Raw genomic sequence first — 19,837 nt, forward strand, 5'->3', positions numbered from 1 at the left:
TATAACAGAGCGCTAGAATGAATGAAGAATACAATGTGAACCTCGGCCAGTTTTAACGTTGAGTCAGCATTTATGAGACGTGAAGTCTTGAGTAAAGGGTACTACTCAGATCGTTTGACCATCTGTCCGCAATCAGAGTAGAATTTGAGACAGTAAAGGGGACACCCCACACACATCGAGCCAGCAGCTTCAGGATAGCGAGGCTGATCTTAGAAGCTGCCCCGTTGGTATCCAGCAACAGCATGGCGGCTTCTTCTAACGCTATGTGTTCCATATTTGAAGTTATTGTGTCGCCGGCATCAGGTGGTAACTTATGGAGAATAGGGTAGTTTTAGGAACGCCGTTCGTTGATAGAGAATCTTTAGGTTGTGTATTCGATTCGAAGTAAACTGGTAGCTAGTGCTGGCCAACTAGCTGGTCAAACAGAGTCATAGGTGAGAACCATAGTCTATGAATGAGTTGAACATGCTTGAATGAGGGCTTTCTATACTGTTATCCCTGCTCATATTCCGATCCGATAGCTTCATCATCATATAGTAGTCGATAGAATTGGTAGTCCATTCAAAACAACGAATAGCTAATGAAGGTGTCGCTTGAATACTAAGCATCTGCATCTCTGCTTTGCAGACTTCTATTGAGCCCGGCTATTAATATCGGTAGACTTGGCCCCCGATGCAAGTGTCGTAGTTTTGATAGGAGGAGACACTTCTGGTTGCCGTGGAGGTAAAGGTACTTCTGTAGTAGGCGTTGGACTTGTTGGATATAATGCGTCAAAGGGTTCTAGAATCGTTTCATCCAGACGATATCGTTTTCAGCTGAAGGTGCCCATAAGATTTTGGCTCCTACCTGGTCACCGCGCAGTCAACCCAGCATGGGCGCTAGTGTGGACGCATACTGGTGATGATGGAAAGGAAGTGAACGAGAGTATTGTAACCTCCATCCACGGAAGCCAGGTGGACGAAAAACATCTCAATGCTTTCCTCGAATCTGAGCCCCTTACAGAGAAACTGGCTCTGATGCACGGCTTGAAAGAAAGCGGGCTAATCGGAGTTCAAATTGCCTTCGGGGCCAAGAGTGGGTTGGCGCTGTATCGGAGGATACAGCCAAAGTACTGGTTGGCGAACCATGATGCCCTATTTACATACAACGGTCTCTTATATAAGAGCGTGCAGCTTAACGATGTTGGGCGAACGGTAGATTGGGCCTTGGAGCAGGAGCAGAAAGTTAGCGGAGTGTATTCGAAGGCAATGAAGCCCAACTTTATAAAAGCGGCTAATGGAGAATGTTTTGTATTAGTATAGCTAACAAGCAGCGCAGAAATGGCCCTGGAAAGAAAGTCAAATTGATGGGACCTGTTGTAAGCGACAAAATGTAGTAATAAATCTTACCCTAATCGTTTTTTTTATGTCAGTGGAAGTAAAGGGAACGATGTAGAACGTAGTGCATATCTGTAAGTTGATTTACAAAGAGCTCCAGAATTACTTGCTCTCTATCCAAGCTAGTTCAGATCCCATGTGTGTAATAGCTCTCCTGCTTATTGAAGTAAAACACTTTTATCACTACCAATAACATGTCTAGTTTGAGTGAACCTCTAATATTTCCAATTGTCAGAACTTTATAAAAATGCCATCTGCCCGGCGTACGTTAAAACAAGGCAACATGAGTTATGCTTCTAGGAACTTACTCTAACGATTCTCGAGCGTTATTGGGGAACTGGAGGCCTGCTTATTTTTGAGGTTGCGAACCATAATAATTTCTCGCCTGCCGTCAGGAATCTCATCACCAGGCTCGTCAGATACAATGAAGCTGTTGCGTTGGTACACTGATTGTGCGATGGCATTATCTGGTCGTACTGCAAGTCGAAGCTCGATGAATCCAGACTGCACGGCCCAGCTCGCAATGCTTCCAATAAGAGAAGAAGCAAGTCCTCTGCCTCGAAAGCCAGGGTCCACCCACATTGAGATGATCTCAGCGCCCCCATTCCCTGTCGGGATCCCGGTTGCCATTCCAACTGCGCGGTCGCCAGCGGTCTCATCAATCCTGTATGCTACAAGATCAATTGCATTTCGTATTGATAGTCTGCTACGCCATTGAGATTCCGGAGCATTAACCCAATCGTTGAGTCCCGATCCAAAGGCATCAGGAGCATTTGCCAGAGCTCTCAGGCGCACAGCTTTCCATGACTCCCAATCGTCAGCTGACAAGGTTCGAATTTCCATTATGTTGGGCTCAGATTGTAATAAAGATGTTGTTTCGGTGGAAAATTAGACAGATAATAAAAACAGCAGATGCACCAAAATTTGAGTTCCAATCTTCAACCGCATAAGTCTGTTGCGCGCAAGTGCTATGTGTGACTCATCTTCTGGATCTTATAGGTTACTCACTATATATTACAGTAGATCACGCTCAGTAACCCCACTTGAAGCTCACATCAAACTCATTGGATAGCTGATACTGTCGACATGACTCACGGCTTCACAGGCAGTTCGCCTCTGCTATTAACGTAATGGACTTGCTGCGGGTAATCCTATAGTCAATTGTACATAATTCATGGCCCTATGACTAAGGGGTCACATCACAATGTCGCATTTTGCTGGATTAAATGGTGCGGATGTGTTCTTGGAATCTTACGTGGGGGCAATGAGGGGTGCAAAAAACACAACCGGTCTACACTATAAACTTGTAGGCGATGAGCGGCGATGTTTTTTGCACCCTACTTGGCGGGGTACCTCTGTATGGAGCCATGGTACGAGGTAGAAATGCGGGCTGTATTCTGACCTCAGTTACGATCATACATCAACTGACAAAAGGGATTAATACTAAGCTCAGCAGAGAATATAAGGGTTCTTGGCGATAACTTTTAGGAGTGAAGTTCAATTTCAAAATCCAAGGAACGAAATTAAGATAATAGCTGCTATATCAATCTAAATTAGGAAGCCTATTTTTAATTCCAGCTTCTTCATTATATCTTACAGCATGTATCTCCAAGTCAATGCCTTATCACCTTTACCAGAAAGCTGCTCAGCCGTGTATTGATTCATATCCCCCCGAGCCACCCTGGCCTCGCGCTTTCTGTTGATTTGCATGTATGCAAAGACTAAAGTGAGAGCAGCGATGATTCCAGCGCTAATGAATCCAAGCTCCAATGCATGACCGAGAATGTATCGAGGGCCGTCCTTTTGTCGGTAGAAATTGGATGCCATTGCCTATTATAATTGTTAACATAATTCGCAATTCGGCTGAAGACAAAGGAACCTACTCCGCCAAGATTTCCGATACCAATCTGAATTGCCATACCGGCGCTCCTCTTGTAGCTGCCGGCCAAGTTGTTTGCAAGCCAGGAAATGATACCAGGGAAAGCTGGATAGATAGAACAGGCTGTAATGAAGACGCCACCGTAGACTACCTTTGGATTACTAGATGAGATACACCTAGAAAAGGGAATAGTGGTTAGCTTAATAGATATGGATTAGGCTGGAGTTGTGAGAGCAGCGTACATGGAGAAGCCAACAATCATGACACAGAGGAGGGTGATAATGAAGGGGCTTCGCTTTCCAACACGATCCGAAACGTATGCCACAACAACGGCGAGAATAGCAGCTGTGATGTAGATAGGGACTGTCATGAGCTGGGCCTTGTTCGATGTGTATCCCAAATTTTTGATGATGGTAGGAAGAAACAAGCTGATTCCGTACAGTGGACAAACGATCTAGGCAAATGTCAGAACTGTGCTCAATGAGTGATCAGAGGACTTGTTTACTCACGCCCCAATAAACAACGATGCTGACCCAAATTTGCCAGTCTTTAAAGGCACTCCAGACATACTTCCACTGAAACTCTTCGGCCTGGGCGACTTGCACCTGGTCTGTGTCAAGTTTACCCGCTTGGGCCTGGTACTTCAGACGGAGTACCACAAAGGCTCGTTCTTCTTCAGTGAGGAACGTAGCCGTCTCTGGGAAGTCTTGTAGGACGAAAAAGGCTAGCACCGCTGCCACAACTGTCGCAATTCCTTCGAGAATGAAGATCCAGCGCCAACCCTCTAGCCCGGCAGTTCCATCCATCTTGGCAATAGCAAAGGCTAAGAGGCCGCTGAAAGCACCGGCGATTGAGGCCGCGGAGAAGAACAACGCTTGGCGGAACTGGATCTCGTGGCGACAATACCACATGGTGAGATAGTACTAGAAGATTCATTAGCTGAGGACAAATCCGAAGATAATGTTGGGGAAACATACAGCAACGCCGGGAAACAGACCCGCCTCGGTAACACCTAAGAAAATGCGTGCGATGAGAAGGCCGTGATAGTTTCGTACGATGCCCATCAGGGTCATCACCGTGCCCCAAGCAACCATGATTGTGGGAAGCCAGACACTAGGACGTAGCTTCTTGAGAAGTAAATTCGAGGGTACCTCGAAAGCTGCATATGTGAAGAAGAAAACAGTCAGGCACCAGTTGTATTGATCGGGCGACATGTTGAGATCCTCTTGAAGGCCCTCGATCTTTGCATTGCCGATATTTCCTCCTATAAAAGAACAGCGTCAGCATGATGTTTATAGTAATTAGTTTAATCGCGCCTACGGTCTAAGAAAGAGAGAAGATAGAGGATCGCAAGCATGGGGATCAACCGCCGATCCATCTATGTCGCGCTGTTAGTTATATACAACAGAGTGAGACTGCAGCAAACGTACTTTGCGAAGGATCTTCTTCTCATCCAGATGAGAGAATGACTCTAGAGTAGTGCTTGAAACCGCTCTGATGCCATTGAAATCGTCAATCTCTGCTTTCCCGCTCCTATCAGAAGTATTGGCCATCTCTGCCTCCATCACCTTAGCTTTCTCAGTCGAAGGATTGTAGTGAGCCATGATGTTGAGAGATAATGACAACACTCCTCAGGGGTGATGGTTGAAGAATGATGCTGGTGTGACTTAGAAGAACTCTGAATTGATGCTCTTTGATAACGAGATGTAGGGACCATCAAGAGGTTGAAATATGCTTGTTTCCTCGTCATATATGCTCCTACACTCGTGGCTAACGAACCATTCTGGGTTGCTAGACTTCTTCGGTCAAGACTGTCAGTGGCTTGCCGAACGGGCGACCCATAAGGATGCTGAAGGGGTGATCAACTGGGGAAACAGGGCATAACATCCGGGGGAAATTGCCCTTGGCGTCTCCCCCGCACTTTGTTAGACGAACTATTGCCTGCAAGGGGAAGCTTTTTGGGTGTGAGTGGGATATCAATTCGAGCTTAAAAGGCTGATGGTGAAAATGATCATCGGATCCGACATATTGTAAGGTGAGCTGAGTTACTGGAGTTGACGACCTACGGATACTCGAGTCATGCATAGACGGCTGTGACATCGGCATCAATTCTCGTTCGACGCCACAGTTATCATCGGTTCCGACAATCCTTGTTAGCATCCATCGACTCTTGGAGTGATTGGCCGGGGGAGGGTCTGATCCAGTCCGGCTTATCGTGTTGCCACTTTCATTCATGAGCGGTGATATACTAGTACTTTATAAACGGGAGATAACATCCAGCTGCCACAGCATAGCATGAGTCTCTTTTCCTGCCGCAGCGCCCCATCTCCCCAACCTTTTTCTGTAGCTAGCGGTTACCCCGCATTTTGAGCGCCGAAGGTCTGGGGTAGTAAATGAACGGAGACATGGATCTGGCAAGGTTTTCTAGAGTTTCCATCTTTTTTTAAGGACAAGTAATCCCAGATAGTACACTCAGATGTTTGTTGGATCTCATTACTATCTATCGGATCCGATCCTTGAGTGACGCGTTGTGACTCTGCAAGTATCGGGTGCTTCCAGGCGCCCGCTTTAACCCATTGCCAGACCATGAGAGACCGCATCGTTACACGCCGTACCCAATTTTCTAGTTGTGACGAGTGCCGCAGATCACGCGTCGCATGCGATGCACAGAACCGTCGCAGCGTTGCTGACATACCGTCCGCTCCCTGTACACGCTGCTTGAATCGGAATCGAGCCTGCACATTCAAAGTTAGACCCAAGAACAAGTCTCTGAGATTCGACGAACCTAATCATCGCATACAGTGGATCCAAGATGCCAAAGAGGGATCATCTACTAGACATACAGCTACTACGGCCTCAAAATCGCAAGGTCGATATAGACGAACGTCCCATATTCTCATCGATCAAGTATCAGCAGAGGAACCAATTAATGCTTCTTCCCCGGAGGCCGCCCCTATCAACAACTATGAGTTCTTGCAGAATCGATTCAGGCCTACGCCATACTCACGACTTGAGTCATCAGAACAGGCTTTGTCGGACCTTGTATCACCCCCCTCAGACGCTGAGCCGCATCCACTGGGCAACTCCCACTCTGAATGGCTTCACACTCTATATAGACAAAATTTCGAGGTCGTTTTTGGGTCTTGGATGGGCCGGTATTGCTGCCCTTTCTTGTAAGTCTAGGACCCAACCCTCCCTCTTTCGTGTATTGTTAACTCACTGCATTAGATTTGGACAAGATGACCTCGCCGAAAGGTACATCAGCATATCAGATTTGTGTCGTCATCTCGACAGATATATGGCCGATACTTCTAAAGGCAACCAAAGCTCGGGCCAGGAACAGTGGATTCAAAACGACGAGAAACGAGACGTTTTAATAGAACAATCGTTGCGCAATACGATTGCCGCATTTGCCGCAAGGTGGCTACCAATCACCTCTTCAGATGACTCAGGAGGCATCGATACCCTGCACCAAATCCAGACCATGTGGTGGCAAGCTCGAAGAGACATGCTGAGAATTATCAATCGCCCCTCATATAGATCGATGTTGTCCCTTTTTCTCTTTGCTTTGACTCCAATTCCGATGGGTATTTCGGAAGACGAGGAGATGGATGGTGTCTCTGGACAGGTTTGCATCCACGCGGCTTTGCAACAAGTCCAGTCTCTTCGAGCCCGGCAGAGAAATCTACAGTTCAGTGGCTCAAAAGTGTTTCCTTCATCGAGTTCGACAGCAATATGTGCCACTCCAGAAGCTGCCGACACTTCTGGCTTTATCAATGCAGAAAACATTGCGTACTGGGCGGCAATCACATTCGACACCTCAGCATCCCTCACCCTCAATTGCAGACCACTTCTTTCATCAGGGCTCTTTGGGTTTGAGTCCGAATTTACATGGAAACTGGTTCGAACTTGCTTGAATGTGTTTAATGAATCTTCAAAGAGTTGGCGCCTGGGCAGTGCTGAGATGACAGATGAAAGGGCTAACGAGATTATCGCAGCCGCCGCCTGCTGGAAGCTGTTGACTTGGAAATTGGCTGCTAATTTTAAAGAAGCTCTTCGGGATGGTCACGACGAGCATGAGGTTCGGAAGGCTCTTTCCTACGTTAGCAATTCCGTCAAGGAGTTTGATACTACATTCCGTCCGTTTCTGGACGAATGCTATAAGCGCATGCAGTTCCTTGGTCAACAAACAAAGCTTCGTTGGTGTAAGTATGCTCTGACTAGTCATAACAGTTCCTTTTGGCTAACCTCGACATAACCAGTCTCACTGATGCTTCATTATTCTCTAAGCATATTGATGGTGCTGGATACAATAGAAGTCGTAGATCGGTACGACTTGCTTGTTGACCTTAAAGATGCTAGCATTGAAGCAGAAAACACGGTTATGAATGCATTGGCGTTTGGGCTTCATAATACCATTACCTTGAGACGAATCATTGATTCTCCTTTACCAGGTATGCCTGGGAGGAGCGGAATGACTCGTAGTATGACATTTACTGTTCCCCTCATCGCCATCGATCCTTATCCGCATCATGTGGTGGCATGTGTGCAACTCATGCGCAAAGCCATTGACCGAGACTACATGGATAAGAAAATCACACAGGAGTCATATGGTAGCTTAAGTTCAACTTTGGAATCCGCGTTAAAACATCTCCCCCAGAGTTCAAAATCAGTCCAAGCAGCTCGATAGAAACTTTCATCAGCAGCGTCAGATGCTAAGATGCAAAAAAATACTCAAATTCTGTACAAGATCTACAAGGCCAATAGAACAGCCGTAAGATCAAGGACCAGGTGTAACATAATTATTAATACAATGAACAAATGAACACAAAACAATAGCCTAGTTTCAATCTCAGAGATTTGCATCTGAAATCATATATGACGTGATTCACTCAATGAATTCTTTTGTACCTGACCGGCCTATCCCAGTAGTGTATGAAAGATGGCACTGTGCCTCTCCTTGGGAGACAATGGTTTGCGTCTCGGGTACCAAGGCCGAATCCTAGGAGATACTCTTGGATTGGGGAGGATACAGGCCGCCGTGAGGAGATTTTGCGCCAAGTCTACCCTTGTCAAGATATTCGCGACGCAAGAAGTCTACAGTATAAGTTGGAGACAGCTGACGCTCCTTAATGTAGTGGTCTTCGATAAGGGCGACAGTGTCCAAACCAACGGCTTTTCACATGTCAGTGGAAATGGTCACGACAACGGAGAATATACTGACCGTCCATAAATCTACAGGGTCCTCCCCAGCTTCTCGTCAATTCTATAAAGAGAGCGTCTATTTCCTCAGGGGTTGACACTCCTTCGGCGAGAATGGAGAGCGTCTCCCTTTTTATTGCCGCCCAAAGCCTGTTGAAAATGAATCCTGTGCATTCTTTTCTTGCAAAAAAAGGTTTAGTACCGACTTCTCTCTGTCTATCCATTAGAAAAGGAAAGATGTCTGGATTTGTGTAACCATCCGTCATCAGCTCCACGACCATGTTCTCGGGAGGCATGTAGTAATGCGTGTTCAGGACTCGCGATTTAGTTGTGTCTTTGACCTTTCCAAGCATCTCAGAAGACTTGTATGATGATGAATTGCTGGCTAAAATAGCATCCTTGGGAGCATGAGTTTCGAGCTCCGAGAAAGTGTCTATTTTGATCTGAAGTTTCTCAGGGACTGCCTCAATGACGAGCCATGCGGTTTCGACGGCCATTTCAAGATCTCGGAATATTCTGACGGTTCCAGCGGCTGTATTACCAGCGGCTGGGTACTTCGCCACATTCTCCCTGATGTAGTTGAGACAAGACTCATGTTGGTTTTGATCTGGCTCCCGAATTTGGACATCATATCCAGCAGATGCCCAAGTACAAGCTGTAACATTAGCTTAAAGTATATCTGAAGTCTCGCAGTTTTACAAACCAATGCGTCTCCCCAATACTCCGCCTCCTAGGACAGCAACTGGCCTGTCAGAATAATTCTCTGGCAACATATTCGCTGGTGCGATACGAAGACACACGATGTCAAGAGATATGAGCTGTAGGTAGTAAACACAAAGAAGGAATCGAGAATTTGAAGATAAAAGAGAAATTCCAGAAAGCAGCAGAAAGCAGCAGATAATATATACATACAGGCTTGGACCGGGACTGAGACGAATCCGGTGGTCTCCCGCGAGTTGCAAGCTGGGACATTCAAATCGGGATCCTATCTACTCAACCCCAAGGAGGCATGGGGACTGTGGGCCACCCCTAGCGTAGCAATGACGGTCAGGTACATATCTTGGCCTCTTTTGGTACTGGCCAGGAGGAGCTTTTTGGGTTGTGGGGAAATCGTGGCAAACCTGAAGCAATAAGTTCTTATGCTATGGAAACTAGGCGCTTACCATGATTCTAGACTTTGCCAAGCACCCGTAGAAAACTTTCAAGCCGATGCAGTCCTCAAAATATGTACATTTAGGGGCAGTCATCAATCACAATGATTTGATATGGAACAACAATTATGGAACAGCGTTTATACTTCGAAAAAAAATATGGGGGACTCGGCAACTAGAACGAGGTTTTGTGAAGACCACAGTTAGGCCTTGTGTGTCCTGTGATTCTTGTTGCTGTAAGCGATCGGAACCGATTTGAAACGGCACCGACGCCCGCCAGTCTAGCAGGGATAATCGGATCCGATACGTGACCCTAACGGAAATGTTCAGGCCGCAGCCCAGACCAAAGCCCGCAGGATTGTGGAAGAACTCACCAGGCGCACTGCCAAAATACTCTTGCAACGTAATCGTGCTATATATAATAACTTATAATATTCGCCTTCACGAGCGAGGCGCATAGTTGTACTTGCAAAGCACCTTGCGTCTAGGTATTGGGGTTCCGAGATAAAATGGGAACACATGGGTTAGCAATAGATAGGATCTCCAAGGGACAAACCATAGTTCTGGTTATAGGTTAGGCGATGGATAAGACGGGGGATAATTGTCTATTGCCATAGCCACTCAATTAAGTAGGAAGTTCTGAACAGATTCAGTCTAAACGTTATATCTACAATTAGCTATCCAAGTTTTCTAATTAAGTGTTATATAAAGGTGTTATTTCTGGAGTGATTTATAGCGACAGTCGCTGTTTGCCGCATTGTGAGAATGCGCTGCCTTGTATTAAGTGCTCGTTGATTAGGTAGTGGCCGGTCCGTCTTTTAGTTCTGAAGGGATTCCCTGTTATGTACAATTGACACGAGATGCCGAGTCGTAGAGATTGGGATTAGTAAGCTGCTCCGGAAATCTTGCAAGTTCTAGTAACCTTAGTACCTTAAACGGCCATGCATGCTATTTTACACTTGCAGGTTCACGGCACGCTCAATAGAGCAAATGCACCTCGCCAGCTATTCTGCACTACCAACCGCTATTCCATGAGGGTAACTGAGCGGCGTCTTCCCAAGACATGTGGCCCGTGGAGCCAGGGAGGGACCCGAACAGTGCGCGTCGAGCTGTCCACCGTCGTCGTGAGCGGACTTCACCAAGCAGTCGCAAACGAGTCCGCACTGCGTAGGTGCTATCAGATACTTCAATGCCCCCAGGCTGCTTTTGCTTCTACAGATTGTTATCAATCAAGACCATTGAGAGAGTTTGACGCTAACAAGCCTCCTGCTCCAGCTGCAATAGCTGCAGCCTTCGACGGATAAAATGCTCAGGTGAGCAACCATGTTCCCAATGTCATCGAGCAACTAGGCATTGCGAATACCCTTTGGATTTCGATAAGGTATCCGTTTCTCGCTCAGAGTTGGAAGCCCTCAAGGCTAGATGCGAAGAACTGGAGAGGCGTAATGCGCCGGCAGCTCCAGCGTCCGCATTGGCTACATCATCATCCTCCAAGATTGCCTCTACCTTAGAGACGAGCAATACCGGTACGGCATTTGGCAGTAGCGCCACCACTGAGGACTTTGCTCCCCCTGAGGGGCGGCTGCTTCATGACCCAGATGGGACCGCGCGTTACCTTGGGCCGTCCTCTGGTGCGCACTTTCTCAATCGAGTCAAGGAATTCATGGCAACGATACAGCCTCTTGTCGGCGCCCAACAAGGCTATCCTCCTCATTCGGGACAAGCATTTCTCACGAGCGTTGGGCGTTACCAAACGTTTGACTCGAGGACGCTGCAACTTCTGCCTGTTGACCCGTTGCAACTACCGAGCCAGACGGAGATGACCCTCATGGTCACCGAATTTCGGTTTTTCACTCAGGATGGTAATGGGGATTTCCCTAGCGGTGGCATTTTCTACTGGGGCAATCTATCATTTGCAAACCAGTTTCCTTATGATGCGGCAGCTCTGCGGACATCAGGTCAACTCGCGCTTTTGCACATAATTCTGGCTGTTGCAGCTCGCCTGGGGTCTGCGGCGCACTGGAAAGATGAAGATTGTAGCGAGCGTTTTTTCTCCAGAGCACAGCAGATGATCGGTAACCCCCTTGATATCACTTCTCACACCTCGCGCGACACTTCGGTCATGCTTCTTATGGCATTCTATTTGATCGAAGCCAATCGTCGTGATGCCGCTTATATCATGGTCAGCGTTGCCCTTCATCTCGCCATAATGGATGGCACCCATTGCAGCTATGGTCAGGGTGAAGACTTTAAACGCACGTTCTGGACCTTGTATGTGCTTGATTGTTGGCTATCATCTGTGCTCGGACGTCCGCCCAGTATCTCAGACACTGCAATTCATTTAACGTTGCCGGAGGAATCGCCGTGAGTCCATACAAATCATCGTTGACCATCCAATATGCTCACCAGCTTGTTCGCTGACTTTACGGTTCAGTGGATTTCCAAGTCCGGTTGGCCTTCGTGCGCACATCGACCTTGCCAAGATCTCGCGTTACATCGTGTGTAACGTATACCGAATAGCACCATCCGATCAGTCGTCAACCACGTCTCTACAACACGTCGAGCATGCTCTTTCGCTACTACAGCAGTGGCTGGCATCTCTACCTCCACCGCTGCAGATCAATGGCCAACGATTGACCAAAGATAGAGCTTGTCTCGTACTACATCTCATGTATCACCAAGTAAGCATCTTTGCAGCTAGTACTGGACATCGTGGCACAATTTAACCCGTATTCCATTTCCACAGGACATAATCCTCACAACAAGACCGATATTCTTCGCAGCTACCAAGAAAATTCTCGCCGACAGGTTTCTGTCGCAAAAGACTCACAAAGACAGCGCAGAAAACTATCAGGGGGATTTATACATGGCTTGCGTAGGCCACTGCCTCGACGCCGCCCGCGAAAATATTCGACTTGGACGGCTCATTCGCGATGCCAGTCCCAGGCAGAGGCTCACTCACCAAGAAGCGCACGCAGTATTCAACGCAGCTCTAATCATATTGATGCAGCAGCTTGCCTCTCCCCAATCAGATTCAGCCGAGACCGATGACGTCGCCTTCGCAATTGAAGTATTCCAGCAAGAGGCGAGATTAGGAAACAACTTCGGCCTCGATTGTCTCACCGTTCTACAAGATCTGAGCTTTATTGCCCACGCGCTGCCACAGACCCAAGTCTCTGTAGCGGAAGAGCAAACCATATCCGCTGTCACATATACGGCTAGCAGTGAAGCGAATGTTCAGGCCGAATCTGCCATTCCTGCTCCAGATATCGACCTCCTTGAGAGTACATGCGATGGTCAGGCTGGAGTAGAGTTAAATGGTGCATTGTTCAAGGAGCTACAGACGTGGCTTGAGAATGACTATTTGGAGATATACAACGATTTCAGACTTTGAGTAACAAAGTGGAAGCACTCTTTGTAATTATCTACCGTAATAATTCTTTCACGTGCAATTAATCTGCGAGACAAATAGGAATACGGTGTAGTAGTATCACAATCCATAAATGAAGGTGTACTTGCGGTCGCCATATCGAATGTGATCGGTTCTTTCACGCTCTAATTCCTCCGAGGTCATTTGGGCCATCTTGTCTTTCTTGTATCGATTCGCAGCTGCAAGAGCAAATCGGTAACCTGTATAACCTAAAAGAGCAATGATGGCAATGCCGAGAGTGATATAGAACGATGTTGTGTAAGAAGGGCCAAACTTGGCACCAAAAATCTGCGCACCGATGATACCGGCGAGATTACCAAATCCGTTCGCACCAAGGATCAGCGTACGTTTTCCCGGTTCTGGATTTAGACCTGTCAGTTGCTGCATGATACATTGCCAGCTTTGGAGAAACCTACCAGGTGTGTTCCCGCTTAGCCATGCCACAGTCAAAGGAGCAGACACGTAACATCCGAAAAGCAAAATGCAGAGACCAGCATATTTGCCTCCGCTCGCCTTGACAGTGACAGTGAGAATCAGCCCGATGATTCCAATAGCAATGCTTGCTACGATATGCCACCCACGTTCGTGTCTACGTCATTGTTAGGAGAAAGGATAAGAAGGAATGCTGCTTAGAAGTGACTTGCCGATGATCTGAACTCAAAGCGAAGATGTATAAGCCAACGGCGCCGCAGACGTAGGGCGGCACTGTCATCTGTGTAAACGCTGTTAATCACAATGCTTGAAAACAATGCGAGCCTCTGGTCTGCTTACGAGGTTTGCGTGGATACTTTCGAACCCCAAACCCTGTAGAACTAGAGGTAGGAATATGCTAAACGCTTGCGTAGGGACACTGGCACAAATGTTGAAGAAGATTACGCCGTAAAACTTCCAGTCCTTGACAGCCTCGATAGCATCGCGTCTTGAGAGTCTGTCTTTCTCCATGCCGTCTTTGCCATATTCATGCTGAACAAATAGTGCGGTGTCGCGTCGCATGCGTTCCGCAGCAAATTCGCGTTCTTCTTGCTTGAGAAACCATGCGGAACCTGGGCCTCTAGGAAGTAAAAACCATGCTAAGATTGCAACAGAACAGGTAAGACTGCCCTCAATGACAAATAGATACTGCCAATTGAGCAATTTACCACTTTTTAGATGAAACACACCAAACGCTAATTAAATGTGTAAGTCGAGTTATGTCCAGCTATAATGGAATGATGGCTCTGTAAGGTTTGGGCCAAGACTTACAGATGGCGCCAGAGAATGCTCCAGCAATCGCATATTGGCCATAGAAAATGGCCACTCTTACTGCCAAGTCGAATCGTCCGTAGAAGAAAGATAGGTAAGAGACACACGTCGGGTAAAATCCTGCTTCAAAAAGCCCAATCACAAGACGAATGGCAATCAACGAGCCTTTGCGGAACTAGTCAGCTCCAACGTTCAACTTATAGGAGTTTCCTAATTAAACATTACCTCGTCCTTTAATAAATGCTTGCCCGATGGTTAAGGCCCCCCAAGAGAACTAAAACGCATGTGTTAGCGGGCGGGTTCTGAATGGAAGTACGAGGTGGTATACGAACCGCCAAAAACGGGATCCAGCTCTGAGGTCCAACCCATCTACCCATGGCAGCAGAGGGGGGCTGAAAGAGAACAAATGTAATAAAGAAGAGCGACACAGCTAAATTGAGATCTGCTGGTTCAGCTCCAATGGCCTTCGTAAACCCTACGCGAATCGCATTAGTGATATCAATTCATTAACAGATTGAGTATTGCCAGTAACATAAATCAGAAACATACCTTGGGTTTCAGCATTACCGATATTGCCCTTATCAAGGCCGTTGAATAGGTATACCAGGGACAACAAAGGCAACATGGCAAAGTCCATTTTGCGATTGACTCGACGACTAAGCTCCGCCTCTTCGGGCGATGAAGGCACAAAGCCAATCGGGCCAGACTCTGATGCTGCAACTCGATTGTCGTCAAACTGAGGACTCTTGCTGAACATTATGGAATGGCCTTTCCCGGAGGCTTCTTCCAAGGTGACTGAAGGTGACTCGCACTCTGGCTTCTCTGAGCCGAACTTGGGGACAAGATGAGCCATGCTATTCATGACGAAGTCGATGATTGAAGAGTAGACGCTCGTCCACTTTCCAGAAGCACGATTCGATACTCCGCATTTTATATTTCTCCAAGCTGTCATACAGATATGTCTGGGGGGGAAATCTGGGGAAGTTTGGAAAAGTGCCTGTATACCAGGGTAGCGACCCGAGACTCATGCCGAGTCAGGCCATGCTGTGGATTTATTACACCCCGCCTATCACGGCTGCAAGACTCAAATGTTCACGAAATTGATCCAATAGTGTGTTGAGTGTGGAGAAATTTAGCATGGAAATGGGTCCGGGCGCTGTCCCGGTGGCGACGCCATGGCGCGACCCGGGTCAATACCCGATACCAGCTGTTGAGGCTTCTGAACTGGTAAGCTCCCGTGTAGCTTTTGACCCTTAAATGGGATTAATACCAGTATATTCGTAAATCTCCCTGCTCGAGAGCACTCTGGCCATTTTCTTTACTTTTCTCAGCCAACATGGGTTCATTATCGTCCACGCAGGAACGGGATTACTCTACTCCAGAGGTCTTTGATCCAAAACATGGCAAGAAAGCGAATAAAACAATAGATATTGGTCAAAATGGAACGACTCTATCAGCCAATATTTATGGACGTGTGAGCTGCAGTACTCAGATTTGAATTTGATCGCGCATATTAACAGACCATAGGCTCTTCAGCTTAGTACGTATCATCCCCATCACGGAATCATAGTCGCTGCCTCTTATGAGCAATTCGACGGTGGAAGATACTATGATCCATTATACGTACGCGACTATCGAAAGCGTATGCTCCATATGGTGAATGAAGCAAACGAAGGTTTTGGCTTATGTATTGGCAACATTGGCTCGAGAACTACAGTGGACTTGACTCAAATGAACACAGCCCACCTTGGTTTCGACACAAGAGTTGGTGCCGCGGTGCGTTATGTCGCGAGCGTTGATGAGAAAGGACGACTTAATCAGCGAGCCCGTATTGTCAACAATACCAGTCAAGAGATTCAGGTTGGGTATCAGGTCAATCTTCGAGTCAGTGTCCATCGAGCCTCGTACGGACAACTTACTGAAGGGGGCCCGATACCGTTACCGGAATGTGAGAATGCTCTCGAAGTCAATAGCCAGGAATGTTCTTTTATCATAAGGAATAAATTTATTGGAGCGCATCTGAGCGGCCAATTATACCTAGATGGCGTTCCTGCACCACTGGTGGGCCTGACAAATAAAACCCAGCCGGGTTTGTTAACAGGTGTGTCTACAGAAGATCAATCTGTCTCTATCAAGCCATATTCAGAAGTCACTATCGGCCTGATTCTGCGTTTGGCACCCGGATTGGACGAGAACAACAGCTTCCCAGAACACCTTTGTGTCAATTCAAAGACTCCGGGGAGTGGATTAGCGTGGAAGAGGCCAGAAACTGTTGAAACATATATTGTGCGGCGCAATGTTGACTACATTCTCGGCAACTGCGCGATTCCTGTCTCTGAATCAGAAGTCGCCCTCATTACTGACCATGTAGCGCTGCCTCTAGGCTGGAACCGAGACAACTAGTAAGTACTGGAAATCTCCTGCTTCAGCATGCTAGGGCTAACATCACTTACAGCTGGCAGTGGCGCCTGTTGCTATTGACCCGGCGGAACTTGAGGTCTTTAGTTACACCAGCCGCGTACAATCATTACATGCGACTTCTCGATAAAACAATCAAGGGACACTTAGATTGGGTGTTTTTCAAGGCTGAAAGACCCCATAAGTTCTGGCACAGGTCATACATTATAACAGGCAAACCGAAAGATGGGCCCGTGTACCAGCTCGATCAACAGTGTTACCCTATGCTAGAGCTTTGCGACTACTTCTCAGAGTATCCCAATGAAAAGAAATTTGTGGAGGAGATTCTTTCCTCTCAAGTCATCACGGAAATTCTCGACCACATTACCTCAAGGCAAGACTTGGCTACAGGATTGTTCCCTACAGATGAGACCCCAGGCGACGATGAAGTTATATATCCGTTCCACTTTTCTAGCCACGTTTTACTCTGGTACACTCTTTGCCAACTGGCTAAATTAATTCGCTCGTTGCCGGCGACTTTAAGAGATCCTGGGGAAAGATTGCAATCGCTTGCAGATGAAGTTCACACGCAAACGATGCAACACTTCCTAATCGCCGACCCCGATTCTGGACATGTGAAAATAGCCTACTTGGTAGATGGTCATGGCAAGCACACCTTCTATCATGACGGAAATGATATCCCAACTGCCTTTGCTGCCAATTGGGGATTCTTCTCCAACAGGAAGGATTTGGAGGCGTGGTACAATACAATGAACTACGCCCTATCGGAGGAGAACAGTCTAGGGTATAGCTCAGGAGGGTCTTTTGCAGGACTTGGAAGTGTCCATTCACAAGGCCCTTGGCCGCTTGGATACTTTCAAGAGATGTTGTACGCAGACGTCAAAGGTAATGAAAGGGCAAAAGCAGGTGCTCTACAGCGAATTATCGGTGTCATGCAATGGGACGGAACTTTTGGAGAAGCGGTAGACGTGAAGACAGGTGACACCACGAGCAAAGCCTGGTTTAGCTGGCCAGGCTCCATGATAGCAGGAGCTATTATAGCCGATTCAGAGAGAAATTAGACAAACTTGCTACGACCAGACATTTTGTGGCAAAATTAGTGGACAACGCCAGGTTAGAGCCAGGTCAGGTATATGAAAGAGTCTCCTATCAAACAAAATAAAGAACTTGAAGACATCTCTATGCATACCTATATTCCAAATGTTATTAATGATAATATACTGAAAGATGTTATGCTCTATAGTACATAATATATCTGCAACGCCTTCTTTGGTGATCAAGACCTCTCAATATCAGATCAATTGTATGCCAATTCCTATATAACACTTTCCCAGAGGTTTCCTCTATGATTCTAATCTTTTGGCTGGTTTAGCGGGATAATATAATGGAACGTGACAAGCACTCAGTGAGAATAGAGCATTCGGAATAAGCCGTCATTGCTCAACTAAGCAATCCGCTTAGTATGTATGCAATTTCGTATATTTTGCCGCTTACATCTTTTTGAACTGCTTAGAAGACTCATCGGATTCAAATTAATGGACTTTTCAGACACTTAGATAAGTTGCTTATGTGACCTTTGGATTCACAGTATGGTTCAAGAATTGTAGCATCCGTGCACCACGCTTAATATAGCGGTATATATACTGGTTGTATGTTCCAAAAAGAGCCTGTGAAACAAGAACCGTTTGCTAGACTATAATTGAATCGGACCTTATTATATCGCATAATGAAGCCTTCTTTTGTTATTTCCTTGACTCTCTGTAGCATCTCTGCTGCGGTAGGCCAAGAGATACTCTCAGATCCCGGGACACTTGGCCCGGCTCTCGAAACCATCCACCTCTTTTATGATCAGTGGCTAACAGGTCAGCTTTCTTGTAACATATTGGAACACTCACCTAGGTTAAATGTTAATGTGCTTGTCCACTAGGTTTCACCGTCTCCGCCAGTGGCCACATCTTCGTCAATTATCCTCCAGTGTTTCCAAACAGTATCAACTTTACAGTCGGGGAAATCGTCAATGGAAGAGAAGTTCCATATCCGAATCTCGAGATAAACACTCCTCCTGGTGGCCGTCTCAATTACTCCACAAATCCACCTACAAGCTCAAACAGTGAAGATCATCTCATAGGTGTAATATCTGTCATAACAGATACCGAGGATAGGCTGTGGATTTTGGATTCCGGTAGAGTCGCGTCAACCGAAGGCTTAGCTGAGACTGCTTACGGTGGACCAAAGTTGATTGGAATGCACTTGACACATAACACCATCTTCAAGAAAATTCTTTTTGACCAGACTGCTGTACCTGCTGATGGAGTAAGATATATCCCCTGCAGTTCAAAACGTGATCTTTCCTGCCAGATGCTGACTTTATAGTATCTCAATGATGTCCGTATTGATCTCAATCCAGCTCTGACGCCATCAGGTCAAGGCGTAGCCTACATTTCCGACAACAGTCCAGAGGGCCGCACTGCGATCGTAGTGGTTGATCTTGGCTCTGGTGCTGCTTCGCGCAAATTGGTGGGCGACCCTTCCATCTCGTCACATCCAGGATTTGTGCCGTTTATATGGGGAGAAGCCGTCTATTCCAATTCCAGCAGCATCTCACACTTTAGTGTCGGCGTTGACGGTATCGCACTGTCAGCTGACGGATCTACACTATACTACTGTCCAGCAGGGGGAAGATCTCTTTACGGCATTGAGACCAAATATCTCCTAGACAACTCTCATAACTCAGATGTCCTCTCGAGATCTCAAATCCAGGTTTTGGGTGATAAGGGGCTCTCTGATGGACTAGAAACAGACTCTAACAATAACATCTACGGCGGCAACATGGAAGACAATTCCATCATCAAGTTCAATCCGAAAACTGGACTGGTGCAGCCATTTGTCAGGGACCCGAGACTCAGCTGGACAGATACTTTATCAGTTGCTACAGATGGATACTTGTACTTTACCGAGAATCAACTCTGGAGAGCGCCTATCTATTGGGGTGGAATCGACCGTAGGGTGAAGCCATACGCAATGTTCAGAGTGAAATTGCCCGATGGTGGAGTGAAGGTGTCTCGACCTCGGCGAGAATGAGGCTGCCCCTTTCTTTAAACTCTTTCTGAATACAGGAGGAGCTCTATTTGACATCAGC

General features: G+C 46.8%; 9 protein-coding genes across 9 annotated transcripts; 5 read left to right on the forward strand and 4 right to left on the reverse strand.

Annotated features, from left to right (window-relative positions):
- Positions 1-242: 242 nt before the first annotated feature.
- Positions 243-1,301, forward strand: M431DRAFT_479895 (hypothetical protein; the record flags this gene model as incomplete). The annotated part of the gene is made up of 2 exons (XM_024915814.1): positions 243-306; positions 661-1,301. The coding sequence occupies 2 exons, from the start codon at positions 243-245 to the stop codon at positions 1,299-1,301; spliced, it is 705 nt and encodes a 234-aa protein (XP_024778090.1).
- Positions 1,302-1,440: 139 nt separating this feature from the next.
- M431DRAFT_14917 (hypothetical protein) lies at positions 1,441-2,312 on the reverse strand. The gene is made up of 2 exons (XM_024912789.1): positions 1,685-2,312; positions 1,441-1,630 (listed from the first exon to the last, which is right to left on the reverse strand). The coding sequence occupies exon 1, from the start codon at positions 2,217-2,219 to the stop codon at positions 1,686-1,688; it is 534 nt and encodes a 177-aa protein (XP_024778091.1). The 5' UTR covers positions 2,220-2,312; the 3' UTR covers positions 1,441-1,630; position 1,685.
- Positions 2,313-2,969: 657 nt separating this feature from the next.
- M431DRAFT_3382 (hypothetical protein) lies at positions 2,970-4,859 on the reverse strand (the record flags this gene model as incomplete). The annotated part of the gene is made up of 7 exons (XM_024914403.1): positions 2,970-3,206; positions 3,260-3,431; positions 3,498-3,709; positions 3,765-4,178; positions 4,233-4,519; positions 4,576-4,633; positions 4,686-4,859. 7 exons carry the CDS (start codon positions 4,857-4,859, stop codon positions 2,970-2,972), a joined length of 1,554 nt encoding a protein of 517 aa, XP_024778092.1.
- A 1,543-nt stretch (positions 4,860-6,402) lies between these two features.
- Positions 6,403-7,945, forward strand: M431DRAFT_79789 (hypothetical protein; the record flags this gene model as incomplete). Its single annotated transcript, XM_024922861.1, has 3 exons — positions 6,403-6,428; positions 6,484-7,460; positions 7,518-7,945. 3 exons carry the CDS (start codon positions 6,403-6,405, stop codon positions 7,943-7,945), a joined length of 1,431 nt encoding a protein of 476 aa, XP_024778093.1.
- A 312-nt stretch (positions 7,946-8,257) lies between these two features.
- Positions 8,258-9,230, reverse strand: M431DRAFT_79407 (hypothetical protein; the record flags this gene model as incomplete). Its single annotated transcript, XM_024922809.1, has 3 exons — positions 8,258-8,430; positions 8,480-9,112; positions 9,161-9,230. 3 exons carry the CDS (start codon positions 9,228-9,230, stop codon positions 8,258-8,260), a joined length of 876 nt encoding a protein of 291 aa, XP_024778094.1.
- Positions 9,231-10,593: 1,363 nt separating this feature from the next.
- M431DRAFT_505921 (hypothetical protein) lies at positions 10,594-13,123 on the forward strand. The gene is made up of 4 exons (XM_024918718.1): positions 10,594-10,775; positions 10,884-11,972; positions 12,043-12,289; positions 12,355-13,123. The coding sequence occupies exons 1-4, from the start codon at positions 10,672-10,674 to the stop codon at positions 13,000-13,002; spliced, it is 2,088 nt and encodes a 695-aa protein (XP_024778095.1). The 5' UTR covers positions 10,594-10,671; the 3' UTR covers positions 13,003-13,123.
- M431DRAFT_505923 (hypothetical protein) lies at positions 13,024-15,241 on the reverse strand. The gene is made up of 8 exons (XM_024918719.1): positions 14,830-15,241; positions 14,613-14,755; positions 14,506-14,554; positions 14,281-14,445; positions 13,810-14,204; positions 13,683-13,750; positions 13,455-13,627; positions 13,024-13,397 (listed from the first exon to the last, which is right to left on the reverse strand). Exons 1-8 carry the CDS (start codon positions 15,131-15,133, stop codon positions 13,099-13,101), a joined length of 1,596 nt encoding a protein of 531 aa, XP_024778096.1. The 5' UTR covers positions 15,134-15,241; the 3' UTR covers positions 13,024-13,098.
- Positions 15,242-15,616: 375 nt separating this feature from the next.
- On the forward strand, positions 15,617-17,759 carry M431DRAFT_492638 (hypothetical protein; the record flags this gene model as incomplete). Its single annotated transcript, XM_024917022.1, has 3 exons — positions 15,617-15,754; positions 15,922-16,629; positions 16,743-17,759. The coding sequence occupies 3 exons, from the start codon at positions 15,617-15,619 to the stop codon at positions 17,757-17,759; spliced, it is 1,863 nt and encodes a 620-aa protein (XP_024778097.1).
- Positions 17,760-18,424: 665 nt separating this feature from the next.
- Positions 18,425-19,779, forward strand: M431DRAFT_549180 (hypothetical protein; the record flags this gene model as incomplete). The annotated part of the gene is made up of 3 exons (XM_024921282.1): positions 18,425-18,560; positions 18,626-19,011; positions 19,072-19,779. 3 exons carry the CDS (start codon positions 18,425-18,427, stop codon positions 19,777-19,779), a joined length of 1,230 nt encoding a protein of 409 aa, XP_024778098.1.
- Positions 19,780-19,837: the final 58 nt, after the last annotated feature.

The sequence above is a fragment of the Trichoderma harzianum genome, assembly GCF_003025095.1.
Source record: "Trichoderma harzianum CBS 226.95 unplaced genomic scaffold M431scaffold_3, whole genome shotgun sequence".
NCBI lineage: Eukaryota > Fungi > Ascomycota > Sordariomycetes > Hypocreales > Hypocreaceae > Trichoderma > Trichoderma harzianum.